Below are 15,714 nucleotides of genomic sequence, written 5' to 3' on the forward strand. Positions count from 1 at the left end.
TACAGAGGGTCCCTGGGCCTGTGTCAGGACTTATAGAGGGTCCCTGGGCCTGTGTCAGGACTTACAGAGGGCCCCTGGGCCTGTGACAGGACTTATAGAGGGTCCCTGGGCCTGTGTCAAGACTTATAGAGGGTCCCTGGGCCTGTGTCAAGACTTACAGAGGGCCCCTGGGCCTGTGTCAGGACTTACAGAGGGTCCCTGGGCCTGTGACAGGATTTACAGAGGGTCCCTGGGCCTGTGTCAGGACTTATAGAGGGTCCCTGGGCCTGTGTCAGGACTTACAGAGGGTCCCTGGGCCTGTGTCAAGACTTATAGAGGGTCCCTGGGCCTGTGTCAAGACTTACAGAGGGTCCCTGGGCCTGTGACAGGACTTACAGAGGGTCCCTGGGCCTGTGTCAGGACTTACAGAGGGTCCCTGGGCCTGTGTCAAGACTTATAGAGGGTCCCTGGGCCTGTGACAGGATTTATAGAGGGTTCCTGGGCCTGTGTCAAGACTTATAGAGGGCCCCTGGGCCTGTGTCAGGACTTATAGAGGGCCCCTGGGCCTGTGACAGGATTTACAGAGGGCCCCTGGGCCTGTGACAGGATTTACAGAGGGCCCCTGGGCCTGTGTCAAGACTTATAGAGGGCCCCTGGGCCTGTGTCAGGATTTACAGAGGGTTCCTGGGCCTGTGACAGGACTTATAGAGGGCCCCTGGGCTTGTATCTGGATTTACAGACGGTCCCTGGGCCTGAGCCAGGACTTACAGACAGAAAACTTTGAGAACTACTGCAGTATATTTCACTTTCCCCTCCCCATTTAGATTTACGTCTGCAATCGCAACGATTGCGTAAACTCACCCACACAACGTCTTGAAACATTAAACTGTCTGCACCGGAGTGTGTTATCAGCTTTGTCTGAACACAGCAAGAGCTGTAATTAGGACACGTGGTCTGATGTGTTGCAACATCCCAAAACAAAACCTGCAACTTTCCACGCTCACCTCGCACATCTGGTTGCCCGAGAACTGCAATTTTTGCTTAAAACGTCCTGGAGGCAGTGAAAGTGTTTGCTGCTATGGTGATGACATATCATTTGCCCCACCAACGATAATCCCAGCATCATTAAATTTAGGGCCGGAACTTACTGGAAAAAAATAACGGTGCGTTAACGACGCACGCCGTTATTAATGTGCAAATCAGCCAGCACGACCCGGGGGATTAAGAGATACGCCACGAGTTGAGAGTCTGCAGAACCTGCTGGTCGATTTACGACCCTCCGCTGTTTGCTTCGCACAAACGGCATCTCGCCCCTTAGCCTCCCCGTCGTTTTTAAGGACTTGCTGGATTTGCACGTCAAGTGCCCATTAAACTCACTGCAGAAAGTTAAGTTCAGTAAATAATACCCTTTTAACTACGTGATAACTGCCCCAACCAACCTCTCTGGTCCAGAAAGTGACCAATTAAAAGTGTGGAGTCTCATCCCTTCAGGTTGTGAATTGTTGGGAGATTTTAAAAATGTCAAATTTTTACGTTTTTTTTTTCTTTTCCCTTCTGTTTCTTTCTTTTCTCTCTCTCTTAATCCAATCTTTCTTTCCCTCTCTTCATTTCTCTTCCTGTGCCTGCTGTGACCCTCCTTCTCCGTCTTTCCTCCGTTTATTTCTCAATCCATAAATCTCATTGCCTAAGGGGATAGACTGTTGGTCCCGTCGTTCACTCAGGTCCCCAGATGCCCTCGCCACGATGACATCAGCTCGCACTTCCAGCAAGTTAGAGTGCAAAAAGTTTATGAGCTGAAGGGTGCAGGAAAAGGGTTTAACTAACAGCATACACCATGAGATGCCTCGCTCCAGCAAGATCCAGCCCATAGCATCAGCTGTGACTCAGTTGGTAGCACTCTCGCCTCTGATTAGTCAAAGGCTGCAAGGTCTTTTTCTCTTTGTTTTTGGAGCCAGTCAGTCAGTAAACGTTTCTGGGAACGATTGCACCAGATGGTTTTAGATTATCATTAAACTCTGAACCGAAGGTTGTGGGTTTCAAATCCGACTTGAGCGCATAATCTAAGGCCGCCATTCCAGTGCAGTACTGAGGGAGTGCTGCACTGTCTGAGGTGCCGTCTTTCGGATGTGATGTTAAACCGAGGCCCCGTCTGCCATCTCAAGTGGTAAAAGTTCCCATAGCACTATTTTGAAGAAGAACAGGGGAGTTCTCCACAGTGTCCCGGCCATCATTTATCCCTCGAGCAGCATCACAAAAACTGATTAACTCGTCATTTATCTCATCGTTGTTTGTGGGATCTTGCTGTGCGCAAATTGGCTGCCGCGTTTCCTATATTACAACAGTGACTACACTTCAAAAGTACTTCATTGGCTGTAAAGCGCTTTGGGTCGTCCTGAGATTGTGAAATGTGCTATATAAATGCAAGTCTTTCTTTTTCTTTCTACAATATATGTGAGCGTTGCAGCCATTTATCAATGGAGACTCAGCCAGAGCTGCACACTTTTTACCTCCTGGGCAACAAATTGGTAACAATGTGAGACAACGACTGATCCTATGCCCTTAGGGATATGACCGAGCAATTACTGCTGTTCCTATTCCCGACGATCTTTTTTTTAATTCGTTCATGCGAAGCCAGCATTTATTGCCCATCCCTAATTGCCCTTGAGAAGGTGGTGGTGAGCCGCCTTCTTGAACCGCTGCAGTCCATGGGGTGAAGGTTCTCCCACAGTGCTGTTAGGAAGGGAGTTCCAGGATTTTGACCCAGCGACGATGAAGGATCTTCTTACTCCTGATCCTGATCCTGGTCCAAGTTCGTTCCTGACTCCGCTGCTTCAGTCCAGAAGCAGACTCTGCACCGCAGATCACAAGCGAGGAAATTCCTTGTCCCGGGATAGATCAGGAATTCTCGGGACCCAGCACCGAGCCCGCTGCCGGAGCCTCAAGTATAGGCTTGCAGGCGGGACTGTCAGCGGGTATAGCTTCAGGGAGAGTACGTGCCTCTGGAAACGCGCAGGTGTAGAGGGGGTAGAGTTTCCACTGGTTTTATCCACCCCAAACAGCGGAAAAGACGGCGGAAAAGCAAGCGTGAGTTACGTCAAGCGGAATTCGAGTTTCCACGATCTTTAACACTGGTTCAAAAATCATCGTTCCCGAAACCGGCCACGGGCCCACGTTGAAATATCGAGGACGGCGAATTTCCACTGATTGTGGCTGTCTGCGGCCGTTCGAGGAGGCGATGGCAGGCACGTTTTAAACATTTTTCCATATTAAAAAATATTTAATTTACTAAAAAAATGACTAGTGTGCACCAATGAAAGTAGTAAATGGTTCAGGATAGTTATTTCTAAGTCATTTTCATGACTTTAAATCAGATTACTCACAGTTGGAGGACTGGACACTCTTATCAAAAATGCTTATTTTTTTTTGTGATAAACCCATTTTCAGCTGTATTAATAAAACTGCACCAGGTTACCGCTCGCAAATACATCGATGAATATTTTTTATTGCAAAAGAAAAAAAAATAAATGATCGCGCTCTGTTAAGCTGCCGGATTGCGCTGGTCCATGGAAGATTTTATGTTTGTGATTATGCAAATACATTTTAGCAGAAACTTGACCTGTGACCTAATCTGCCCAATTTTCGGGCACAATATGCACCCAGTTACCGATTGGATCCCGCCCAAAGTAGAAACTCCACCCCTAGGCTTATTCTGGGACGATCGCGGCACCTTAAAATCGACCCCAGAATCTAATTTTGTTGCGGAAACTTGCTGAGATTTTACAAGCGTACCAGTTTGTCCAAAAAGGGCTTCTGCTGAAATTCGTTTCCACATTTTGTATTGAGCTTTTCCTTGCTCATAGAAAAGGGGAGTGGAAATCTGGACCTCTCTCCCCCAAAAGGCAGTGGATGCTGGGGGCCAATTGAAACTTTCAAGTCTGAGCTCGATAGATATTTTTTGTTGGGTAAGAGTATCAAGAGACACAGGAACATAGGAACAGGAGTAGGCCATTCAGCCCCTCGAGCCTGCTCCGCCGTTTGATAAGATCATGGCTGATCTGTGATCTAACTCCATATACCTGCCTTTGGCCCATATCCCTTAATACCTTTGGTTGCCAAAAAGCTATCTATCTCACATTTAAATTTAGCTATTGAGCGAGTATCAATTGCCGTTTGCGGAAGAGAGTTCCAAACTTCTACCACCCTTTGTGTGTAGAAATGTTTTCTAATCTCGCTCCTGAAAGGTCTGGCTCTAATTTTTAGACTGTGCCCCCTATTCCTAGAATCCCCAACCAGCGGAAAAAGTTTCTCTCCATCCACCCTATCCGTTCCCCTTAATATCTTATAAACTTCGATCAGATCACCCCTTAACCTTCGAAACTCCAGAGAATACAACCCCAATTTGTGTAATCTCTCCTCGTAACTTAACCCTTGAAGTCCGGGTATCATTCTAGTAAACCTACGCTGCACTCCCTCCGAGGCCAGTATGTCCTTCCGAAGGTGCGGTGCCCAGAACTGCTCACAGTACTCCAGACGTGGATCAAAGGCGAGTAAACGGAGTTGAGGTACGCATCGGCCATGATCTAATTGCAAGGCGGAAAAGGCTCGAGGGGCCGAATGGCCTTCTCCAGTTCCTATGTTACTAGATTAGTAAAATGTGTTGTTGGTTTTCATACTCTTCCGGTCACTGATCTCTGCACGGGTGCTAGTGTATGAACTGGTAGCAATGATTGCAGTACAGTAAAGATTATTCTAGGAATCGCTCAAACAGATGCATCTATATTTATAGTCGCTCTTTCAACTGTAAGAGTATCTGATGCTCCGGGCCAAAGAGTTTTTCCATGAGCTGCTCTTCTGAGGATTGGAATTTTCTTTTTGTTTGCCTAGTTGGCACGGCTGGACAATGATGCTCTCCGTTCAACGTGCCATTCAGAAATGTACAAACTGAGACCATCGAGTCGGTCAAGGCCTGTGAAACCTAACCAGCAAGGGCTTGCTTGTGTGGGTGGTGTTTTTTTTTTCCCGAATGCCTTCACAGTTACCTGCTGCAAGACAGTCCAAGCTTTTTTGTCTTCATGGGCTGCTTTAGGCGCGCGAAGCTCGGGGACACACCGGAAGATTAAATCGAATCTGCGTTCCCACAAATTGGCACGCATCTCAAGCTGCTGATGCCAACAGCTCTTGGTGTTTTGATTTAGGGTTTATCCGCCATTGAGGCAACAGCACTAAGAAAGAAAAACTCACATTTATACAGCGCCTTTCACAACCTCAGGACGTCCCAAAGCACTTTGCAGCCAATGAGGTACTTTTTGAAGCGTAGTCACTGTTGTAATGTAGGAAACAAGGCCGCCAATTTGCAATGAGATAATGACCAGATAATCTGCTTTTCGTGATGTTGGTCGAGGAATAAATATTGGCCAGGACACCACGAGAACCCACCTGCTTGTCTTCAAAATAGTGCCTTGGGACCTTTTACTTCCACCTGTGAGAGCTGACAGGGGCCTCGGTTTAACGTCTCATCCGAAAGACGGCACCTCTGACAGTGCAGCACTCCCTCGGTATTGCACTGAGGTGTCAGCCTGGATTTTGTGCTCTGGAGCGGGACTTGAACCCACAACCTTCTGATTCAGAGACGGGTAAATAACATAAATGCACACGTAGGACGGAACTGCCTGGGCCACACACCAGAGTGTCTGTGCCCCGGGGCCAGAAATGTCCCAAGGGCCGCAATTTAGATACCCCTGCAGGGGCGCTGACATTCATCTTAACGGAAATAGACAGAATGCCGTGTTTCCCTCATTCACAAAGTCGCATGCTTCAAAGCTGTATCGTTCCCACAATCTCATCAGCAGGTCATTGGAATACGACTGGAAATTACTTGATTTTTTTTCACTTGGGGAAATTTCACTCCTAATTCTCCATGTAACTGTCCTAAATTCCTTTAGTAAGTTTTCCTTCAGTCACTGAAGCGGCCTGCACCACAATGGAAATACAATGTTATAAATTACCTTTATTTTGAGTAAAGGTCCTCTTACTGATCAATAATGAGAGGTTTCCTGGAAACAATTTGCGACCTAAATTAATATGGTAGAACCACAGCAAGGTCTTGGTAATCCAATCCACTAATAGGATCAATTCTCCGTGAAAGGGGTAGTGTTTCCTTCTTACTTTATGCCATCTTAACACTACCTCCTGACCCTGTATAGATTTCTGATAACATACCCAAGGCGGCCTGTGTCCTATTTTAAGTGGACCAGTAAGCTAAGATTGGGACAGAGTGCGGTCCCAGAGGGACACATGCAGCAATGCCCCTGCCTTACAGGAGGGACGGCATTCGTATTTCCTTAAAGCGGTACTTCAGCTTCAGTAGGAAGGACAGCTCAAGTATTCGTCAGGGCTAGGGGGCCCACCAAACCGAGCTCAGACCCTGAGCCATACATTCGATGGCACCTTTCTACCACTAGTAGAACCAGACACGGATGACTGAAGCTTGTTACGATGAAGTGTCAAAAAGAAACAAACTTAGGAATAAGGTGTTCTACAGTTCAAATCCTCCAGATACAACAACAACTTGCTTTTATACAGCGCCTTTAACGTAGTAAAACGTCCCAAGGCGCTCCACAGGAGCGATTATCAGACTAAATTTGACACCGAGCCACATAAGAAGTTATTCAGAACAGGTGACCAAAAGCTTGGTCAAAGAGGTAAGTTTTAAGGAGCGTCTGAAAGGAGGACTGAGAGGTAGGGAGGCGGACAGATGTATGGAGGAAAATTGCAAAGCTTACAAGCCAAGTCTGGAAGGGCCAAATCTGTAATTGTCCTGTTGGTCTTCTTCACAATCCCAATACATAGAATCATAGAAGTTTACAACATGGAAACAGGCCCTTCGGCCCAACATGTCCATGTCGCCCAGTTTATACCACTAAGCTAGTCCCAATTTCCTGCACTTGGCCCATATCCCTCTATACCCATCTTACCCATGTAACTGTCCAAATGCTTTTTAAAAGACAAAATTGTACCTGCCTCTACTACTGCCTCTGGCAGCTCGTTCCAGACACTCACCACCCTTTGAGTGAAAAAATTGCCCCTCTGGACCCTTTTGTATCTCTCCCCTCTCACCTTAAATCTATGCCCCCTCGTTATAGACTCCCCTACCTTTGGGAAAAGATTTTGACTATCGACCTTATCTATGCCCCTCATTATTTTATAGACTTCTATAAGATCACCCCTTAACCTCCTACTCTCCAGGGAATAAAGTCTCCCGATAAGTCAAACCATCAAGTCCCGGTAGCATCCTAGTAAATCTTTTCTGCACTCTTTCTAGTTTAATAATATCCTTTCTATAATAGGGTGACCAGAACTGTACACAGTATTCCAAGTGTGGCCTTACTAATGTCTTGTACAACTTCAACAAGACATCCCAACTCCTGTATTCAATGTTCTGACCAATGAAACCAAGCATGCTGAATGCCTTCTTCACCACCCTATCCACCTGTGACTCCACTTTCAAGGAGCTATGAACCTGTACTCCTAGATCTCTTTGTTCTATAACTCTCCCCAACGCCCTACCATTAACGGAGTAGGTCCTGGCCCAATTCGATCTACCAAAATGCATCACCTCACATTTATCTAAATTAAACTCCATCTGCCATTCATCGGCCCACTGATCCAATTAACCAAGATCCCGTTGCAATCCTAGATGACCTTCTTCACTGTCCATAATGCCACCAATCTTGGTGTCATCTGCAAACTTACTAACCATGCCTCCTAAATTCTCATCCAAATCATTAATATAAATCACAAATAACAGCGGACCCAGCACCGATCCCTGAGGCACACCGCTGGTCACAGGCCTCCAGTTTGAAAAACAACCCTCTACAACCACCCCTTCTGTCTTCTGTCGTCAAGCCAATTTTGTATCCAATTGGCTACCTCACCTTGGACCCCGTGAGATTTAACCTTATGTAACAACCTACCATGCGGTACCTTGTCAAAGGCTTTGCTAAAGTCCATGTCGACCAGATCTACTGCACAGCCCTCATCTATCTTCTTGGTTACCCCTTCAAAAAACTCAATCAAATTCATGAGACATGATTTTCCTCTCACAAAACCATGCTGACTGTTCCTAATCAGTCCCTGCCTCTCCAAATGCCTGTAGATCCTGTCTCTCAGAATACCCTCTCACAACTTACCCACTACAGATGTCAGGCTCACCGGTCTGTAGTTCCCAGGCTTTTCCCTGCCGCCCTTCTTAAACAAAGGCACAACATTTGCTACCCTCCAATCTTCAGGCACCTCACCTGTAGCTGTCAATGATTCAAATATCTCTGCTAGGGGACCCGCAATTTCCTCCCTAACCTCCCATAACGTCCTGGGATACATTTCATCAGGTCCCGGAGATTTATCTACCTTGATGCGCGTTAAGACTTCCAGCACCTCCCTCTCTGTAATATGTACACTCCTCAAGACATCACTATTTATTTCCCCAAGTTCCCTAACATCCATGCCTTTCTCAACCGTAAATACCGATGTGAAATATTCATTTAGGATCTCACCCATCTCTTGTGGTTCTGCACATAGATGACCTTGTTGATCCTTAAGAGGCCCTACTCTCTCCCTAGTTACTCTTTTGCCCTTTATGTATTTGTAGAAGCTCTTTGGATTCTCCTTTGCCTTATCTGCCAAAGCAATCTCATGTCCCCTTTTTGCCCTCCTGATTTCTCTCTTAACTCCACTCCGGCAATCTCTATACTCTTCAAGGGATCCACTTGATCCCAGCTGTCTATGCATGTCATATGCCTGCTTCTTCTTTTTGACCAGGGCCACAATCTCCCGAGTCATCCAAGGTTCCCTACTTCTACCAGCCTTGCCCTTCACTTTATAAGGAATGTGCTTACCCTGAACCCTGGTTAACACACTTTTGAAAGCCTCCCACTTACCAGACGTCCCTTTGCCTGCCAACAGACTCTCCCAATCAACTTCTGAAAGTTCCTGTCTAATACCATCAAAATTGGCCTTTCCCCAATTTAGAATTTTAACTTTTGGGCCAGACCTATCATTCTCCATAGCTATCTTAAAACTAATGGAATTATGATCACTGGTCCCAAAGTGTCACCTGCCCTTCCTTATTTCCCAAGTAGGACCTTAAAGGTAGTAATCTCAGGGTAACTACCAGTGTCACGGGCTAGTCAGAGTAGGAATGACAGGATAGCTAGGATGAATACGTGGCTTGAGAGATGGTGCAAGATGGTGCAAGAGGGAGGGATTCAAATTCCTGGGCCATTGGAACCGGTTCTGGGGGAGGTGGGACCAGCACAAATTGGACGGTCTGCATCTGGGCAGGACTGGAACCAATGTCCTAGGGGGAGTGTTTGCTCGTGCTGTTGGGGAGGGTTTAAACTAATGTGGCAGGGGGATGGGAACCGATGCAGGAAGTCAGTGGGAAGTAAAATGGTGACAGAAACAAAAGGCAGTAAGGGAGAGTGTACAAAACATGACCGGACAGATGGTCTGAGAAAGCAGGGCAAAGACCAAGGGAAGTCTAGATTAAACTGCATTTATTTCAATGCAAGAAGTCTGATGGGCAAGGCAGATGAACTCAGGGCATGGATGGGTACATGGGACTGGGATGTTATAGCTATTACTGAAACATGGCTAAGGGAGGGGCAGGACTGGCAGCTCAATGTTCCAGGGTTCAGATGCTATAGGAAAGATAGAGCAGGAGGTAAGAGAGGAGGGGGAGTTGCGTTCTTGATTAGGGAGAACATCACGGCAGTAGTGAGAGGGGATATATCCGAGGGTTCGCCCACTGAGTCTATATGGGTAGAACTGAAAAATAATAAGGGAGAGATCACTTTGATAGGATTGTACTACAGACCCCCAAATAGTCAACGGGAAATTGAGGAGCAAATATGTAAGGAGATTACAGACAGCTGCAAGAAAAATAGGGTGGTAATAGTAGGGGACTTTAACTTTCCCAACATTGACTGGGACAGCCATAGCATTAGGGGCTTGGATGGAGAGAAATTTGCTGAGTGTATTCAGGAGGAATTTCTCATTCAGTATGTGGATGGCCCGACTAGAGAGGGGGCAAAACTTGACCTCCTCTTGAATACAGTAATACAATAAAATCTCATATGAGCCGTTACACTTTTCTAAAATGTTTCTGGACATTTTCTTTCACTAACATCAACACAAATTAGTAATGTAGGAATGTACAGGACCAATTACGATCATTTCCATCCTTCTGACCCTGCCCCAGAGTTCAAAAAACAGTAGACCCAGTTCACGAGATCTTTCCCTCATCTTTCTCCTCGCACTGATTCAAAATCAGGGTGTTGTGTGAGCCTAGCAGCAACTTTTTGTTTGCTTTTCCCAGGCTCGGCAAGAGATAGTGGCACGATCGTGTTGTTCAGATCTGAAGTATAAATGCAGGTCTCCTACTTTACAACAGTGACTACACTTCTAAAGTACTTCATTGGCTGTAAAAGTGCTTCGGGACGTCTTGAGGTCGTGAAATGCGCTGTACAAATGCAAGTTCTTTCTTTCTTTCTTTGTAATGCCTGTGTGGAGCTTACGTAAGATCTGTCTGCTCCGCAGTTGCAGGGTTAAGACTTGCAGGCTGGCACACTGCTAGGTGCGCTCTGAACTCTATCGGTTAACATCAGGTGCAACTAGTTAACGTGTTCAACCAATGCTTGCTGCTCTCCCAATCAGCTGGCCCCATGTATAACACCATTTTCTTTTAATAATTGTTCTGCGACACCTAATTCTGTTTTTGACGTCTGGAATGGTCTTTGTTGGACCTCTACGTTCATATGTTGGTAAAGGGGAAGATCCTGTTCTATGTCCCCCTGCACACACCCTCTGCTCCTCTGACACCGGGGCCTCTCTTCGTTCCCCACCTCCACCCAACTACCTTCCGCTCTGATGACACTGCACTGGGCCCTTGTGTCCTGCTCAACCCCGGGCGGCTGCTCCCTCGTTCAGCCGGTACGTCCGTGGTCTCTGGAACCCCTACCTACTTCCTTCTGCGCCTCGCCACATACCTCCCTGCTCCCTTGGGGCACGCTTGGGGCCTTCTGCGACCGGTGGGTACCTCAAGGACTGGAGTGCTTTGCGGACACCAGGAAAACAATATTATAATTTAAGTTTTAAATAAGTTTCCTTATTTGTTTTGTTCAAAGTTATTAGTCTGTGGAATTTGCTCCCCCAGGAAGCTGTGGAAGCTACATCATTAAATAAATTTAAAACAGAAATAGACAGTTTCCTCGAAGTAAAGGGAATTAGGGGTTACGGGGAGCGGGCAGGAAATTGGACATGAATTTAGATTTGAGGTTAGGATCAGATCAGCCATGATCTTATTGAATGGCGGAGCAGGCTCGAGGGGCCGATTGGCCTACTCCTGCTCCTATTTCTTATGTTCTTATTTTACGGTTAAGTTCTTACATAGAATCTACAGCACAGGAACAGGCCGTTCGGCCCAACTGTTCTATGCCGGCGTTCATGCTCCGCACGAGCCTCCTCTCACCCGACTTCATCTCACCCTCTCGTGCCTCTTCAAAAAAAAAAGCTGGGGTGGGTGGGGTGCAGGCACATTCAAAATTGTTCTTCAATCGCTGAGACTGGAGAAACCCAGTGCGCATTTATATGGATCATTAGAAAAAGGCATCCCTCCCTGCTTGGAAATATCCTCTAAGCCCTTCTCCTTGACCATGCCTTTGGTTCTCCCGTCCTAACACATTTCCTTTTTTTCCCTTCACCCTCCTGCTTGACGTCCCATGTTTTGCCTTCCTTTTAATGTGAGTGCTACAGAATATCATCCAGCCCTGTGTTTCGGTGCAGTTTAACACACAAGAACGTCCCAAGGCTCTTGAAATGCAAGTTGTGTTGTGCAAGGTCGGACGTGATAACTTGCGATCCTTTATTCCTTCTCCGCCCACCCTGACAACAGTTATCGATGAAATTTCTACAGTAACTTTTTTTTTGTTGTTGAAGGAATGGGAAGGCCACCAGTTCCATGTCCTGCTCTTCTTCCAACTGGGTCATTTATCACTTACTCGTACAGCCAGTACCTGCAGCTAATCATTTCATTGTCTTCCTTTTCTCCCCTCTCCTCAGGGTGTCGACTCCTCGCTGCGACATGGTTTCCTGTTTTCTTGGCCCAAGTGGCTCCTTACTTGTGAACGTTGTTGATGAATCCCAACAGGGTATTCAATCACTGAGAGGGAGGGCGGGGGGAGGGGGCGTGGAGGGGGAAGAGGAGGAGGAGGAGGGGAGGAGGAGGAGGGGGGGATGAAGACATCTTGTCCAAGCAGAAATCTCTCTTTGCCCATTATTCACGTGCACTCACTCTCGCCGGGGGGTCGGTGAATAACCAGTGGGAGCAGGATGGCTGATCCTCGGTATGTGGCAATCAGCTGGAAATCCATATTGCACGGGCAGTGCATGAACAGGTGGGGGGGTTTGTGAGGGGTTCGGTGGGGGGGGGTGTGGGTGCTGTGTTTCAATGCAATTTAACAAACAAAAGATTCCCCAGGTTCCGGTGGTTTGTCACCACGGAAACAACAACAACAACTACTTGCATTTATATAGCGCCTTTAACGTAGTGAAACGTCCCGAGGCGCTTCACAGGAGCGTAAATCAGACAAACTTTTACACCGAGCCACGTAAGGAGATATTAGGACAGGTGATCAAAAGCTTGGTCAAAGAGGTGGGTTTAAAGGAGTGACTTAAAGGAGGAGAGAGAGAGCTGGAGAGGTTTAGGGAGGGAATTCCAGAGCTTAGGACCTGGACGGCTGAAGGCACGATGGAGCGTTGAAAATTGCGGATGGGCAAGAAACCAGAATTCGAGGAACGCAGAGATCTCGGAGGGTTGTAGGGCTGGAGGAGGCTACAGAGATAGGGGAGCTTCTGCAATCACGTGAAATGCATTTTAATTGAATAAATGGGACGTTTTTGTTTGCTGAGGGGCAAGAAGTCGAGCCCGAGCTAATGCATGCAGGTCAGAGCCGTGTACCGGAGTGAATCTTCAGCTCACATTCCTGCATTCTACCCTGTCAGCTGCCCAGTAACTCAAGGCTGGGCTAGTGCCACCATTTTCCTTTAATTCATTCACCGGAATGTGGGCGTCACTGCACAAGTCCAGCATTTATGGGCCAACCCACGTTTGCCCTGAGTCGGTGGTGGTGACAGGCCTTTCCTCTTGAACCGCTGCTTGCGGTTTGATGCAACTGAGTAGCTCACTCGGCCACTCCAGAGGGAAGTTAAGAGTCAACCGCCTGGCCATGCCCGAAGCTCCTGTTTGCCCAGCCTGTAAGTATTGGTAAGTGCCTTCAGATGTTTTTGCCACGAGGCAATGCGGCCCTTGTCTTCCCATGTTTAAAAGCCTACCATTTGAGCTCCCTGTTGTGAGCTTGGGGAAACGAGCAATCTGCTGGCGTGCAGCAATCCGTCTCTCGTTGAAAACCATCGATCCTCCCACACAAGTGCAAGAAGTTACTCTTCGGATGGCTGCGTTCTTCAAATGAGGTTCATACTAGGAAGACCATCCACCGTATAGACTTGCTTTCAGATGTGGGCTTGTGGCTACATAAGGCTTAGGTTCTGCTAATTGAAGAATTATTACACAACAGGTTGGAGCTGACATTTTTGCAGAGTCCCTTCCTTGACCGTTAGTATGTTCCTATGGAGTAGGCTCCGTTAGACTTCAAAGACCTTTGCTGTTGAATTGACAAATTAAGCTCGGTCTCTAAGTCTAATTATACCTATTGAGTATGACAAATGGGATGTAATAATAGACGGTGTGCTGCTAATGATGAACTGCAGTTGAAACCTGGCCAGTGTTGTTTCTCATTAGTATTTGTCGAGCTTTGTGTAGAAGAGTAAATTTGGAAGCATCTGAAGGGAGAATCATTTCCTGTTTCCCCCCCCCCCCAGTGCTCATCCCAGCAGCAAGCAAACATCCCTCCTTTTATCTGACAGCTGGAACAAGCCTGAGGCTCTTGTGTGTGCCAATGATGTTAGGGGTGTGTCACCCTATTAGACATCTATACAACAGCTGTTTAATTGGACTGAACTTCTCGTGCACATAGACTGGTTATTACAAGCAGCACGTAACTTTTACGGCCACTTCCCAAGGCTGAGAGCAGGCCAATTCAAAGGTGCAAACCCTCATCCTTAGTCATACTGTCTGCTTAAAAGACAAGTTAAACATCTCTCTAACTCTGCTCTTCTTCCCTCCTCTCTAGGTGCTTCTTCCACAGATTCGGAGGGTGAGGGAGATATGTTTAAGTCACAAGCCGGAGCCATGCCTCAGTAAGTGTACATTAGTCCTACAGCAAATGTGCATTAGTCTAACAGTAAATGTGCATTAGTCTAACAGTAAATGTGTATTGGTCTAACAGTAAATGTGCATTAGTCTAACAGTAAATGTGTATTGGTCTAACAGTAAATGTGCATGAGTTTAATAGTAAGTGTGCATGAGTTTAATAGTAAGTGTGCACGAGTCCGACAGTAAGTGTGCACGAGTCCGACGGTAAGTGTGCACGAGTCCGACGGTAAGTGTGCATGGGTTAGAAATTCGGCCGTGTAGTGCCTATTGTACAGGCGCTATGTGACCTTCTGAAGTTCCAAAATGGTGTCTGGAATGCACGCGCACACTTCTAGCGTGATGTGCGCCGGACGCCATCTTGGTAAAGGGGTTCGCGCAGGCTCAGATAACGAACGCCAGCTGCATGTAAAGGATGGAGAATATGCGTTAGATCAGTGTGCAATGTTAACTTAAAGGGATAGACACCATTTTGGCACTTAACCAGCTAAACATGTCATAGATGGCCCGGAGGACCCTCACTAGCGCTATATAAAGGGACCAAGCACGATTTACAGGTTAGTTGCTGAATTATTGCTTCTGGCTGCTAATGCATTTGTATCCGTTTTTTGGACGTCTCCCATACTTGAATACTAGGAGAAGGGGACATAGACTAACATTTAGAGCCGGGACTTGTAGGAGTGAAGTCAGGAAATGCTTCAACACGCAAGGGGTGGGAGAAGTTTGGAACACTCTTTTGCATACAGTAGTTGATGCTAGCTCAATTGTTAATTTTAAGTCTGAGATTGATAGATTTTTGTTAACCAAGGGTATTGAGGGATATGGGGCTAAGGGATATTGAGGGATATTGCGTTAGGTCACAGGTCAACCATGATCTCACTGAATGGCGGAACAGGCTCGAGGGGCTAATTGCCACTGCCACTTGCTGCCTACCGTTTTGCGCCACCTTCTCCTGTGAGAAAACGGGACGTGTGTCAGTGAGTGTCCTGCAGGATGATTGGGTGACATGCCTGTCACGGTTGAATAGCTGTCAGTGTGCATGACCTGTGAGTTGTGGATGTGCGGCTTGAAACAATGGTAATGAGTGAGGGTGAGAGGACGCATCTGATTGGAAGAATTGAGTACTGATTGACAGAGTTTGTTGGTAGGTGGGTGATGGGGGGGTGTAGTGCGTGGAGCAGTGGATGTGGCTAGTGGTGCAGTTGGTAGGAGACGCCACTTGACAGTTAGCCTTACTCACCTTGACCGCTCGTGTCAAAACATTGAACTTCTTCTTGCACTGCACCCATGTTCGTAGTGCTGTGCACCTGTCATTGACCTTGTCCCCCGCTGCCTCCCACTGCCTCTTGAGCATATGTCTGGAGGGCCTCTTGCCACCTTGCGGATATAGGGTGCCCTTCCTTCTGTCC

General features: G+C 47.0%; 1 protein-coding gene across 5 annotated transcripts in view; it reads left to right on the forward strand.

Moving 5' to 3' along the window:
- Window positions 1-15,714, forward strand: part of palld (palladin, cytoskeletal associated protein) — a 369,602-nt gene that overhangs the window by 182,997 nt on the left and 170,891 nt on the right. For all 5 annotated transcript variants that reach the window (XM_067982453.1, XM_067982449.1, XM_067982448.1 and 2 more), the window contains exon 4: window positions 14,226-14,292. In XM_067982453.1, coding sequence (XP_067838554.1) covers window positions 14,226-14,292 — 67 coding nt within the window. The remainder of the gene's footprint in view (window positions 1-14,225; window positions 14,293-15,714) is intronic.

Source organism: Heptranchias perlo, chromosome 4 (assembly GCF_035084215.1).
Source record: "Heptranchias perlo isolate sHepPer1 chromosome 4, sHepPer1.hap1, whole genome shotgun sequence".
NCBI classification, from domain to species: domain Eukaryota; kingdom Metazoa; phylum Chordata; class Chondrichthyes; order Hexanchiformes; family Hexanchidae; genus Heptranchias; species Heptranchias perlo.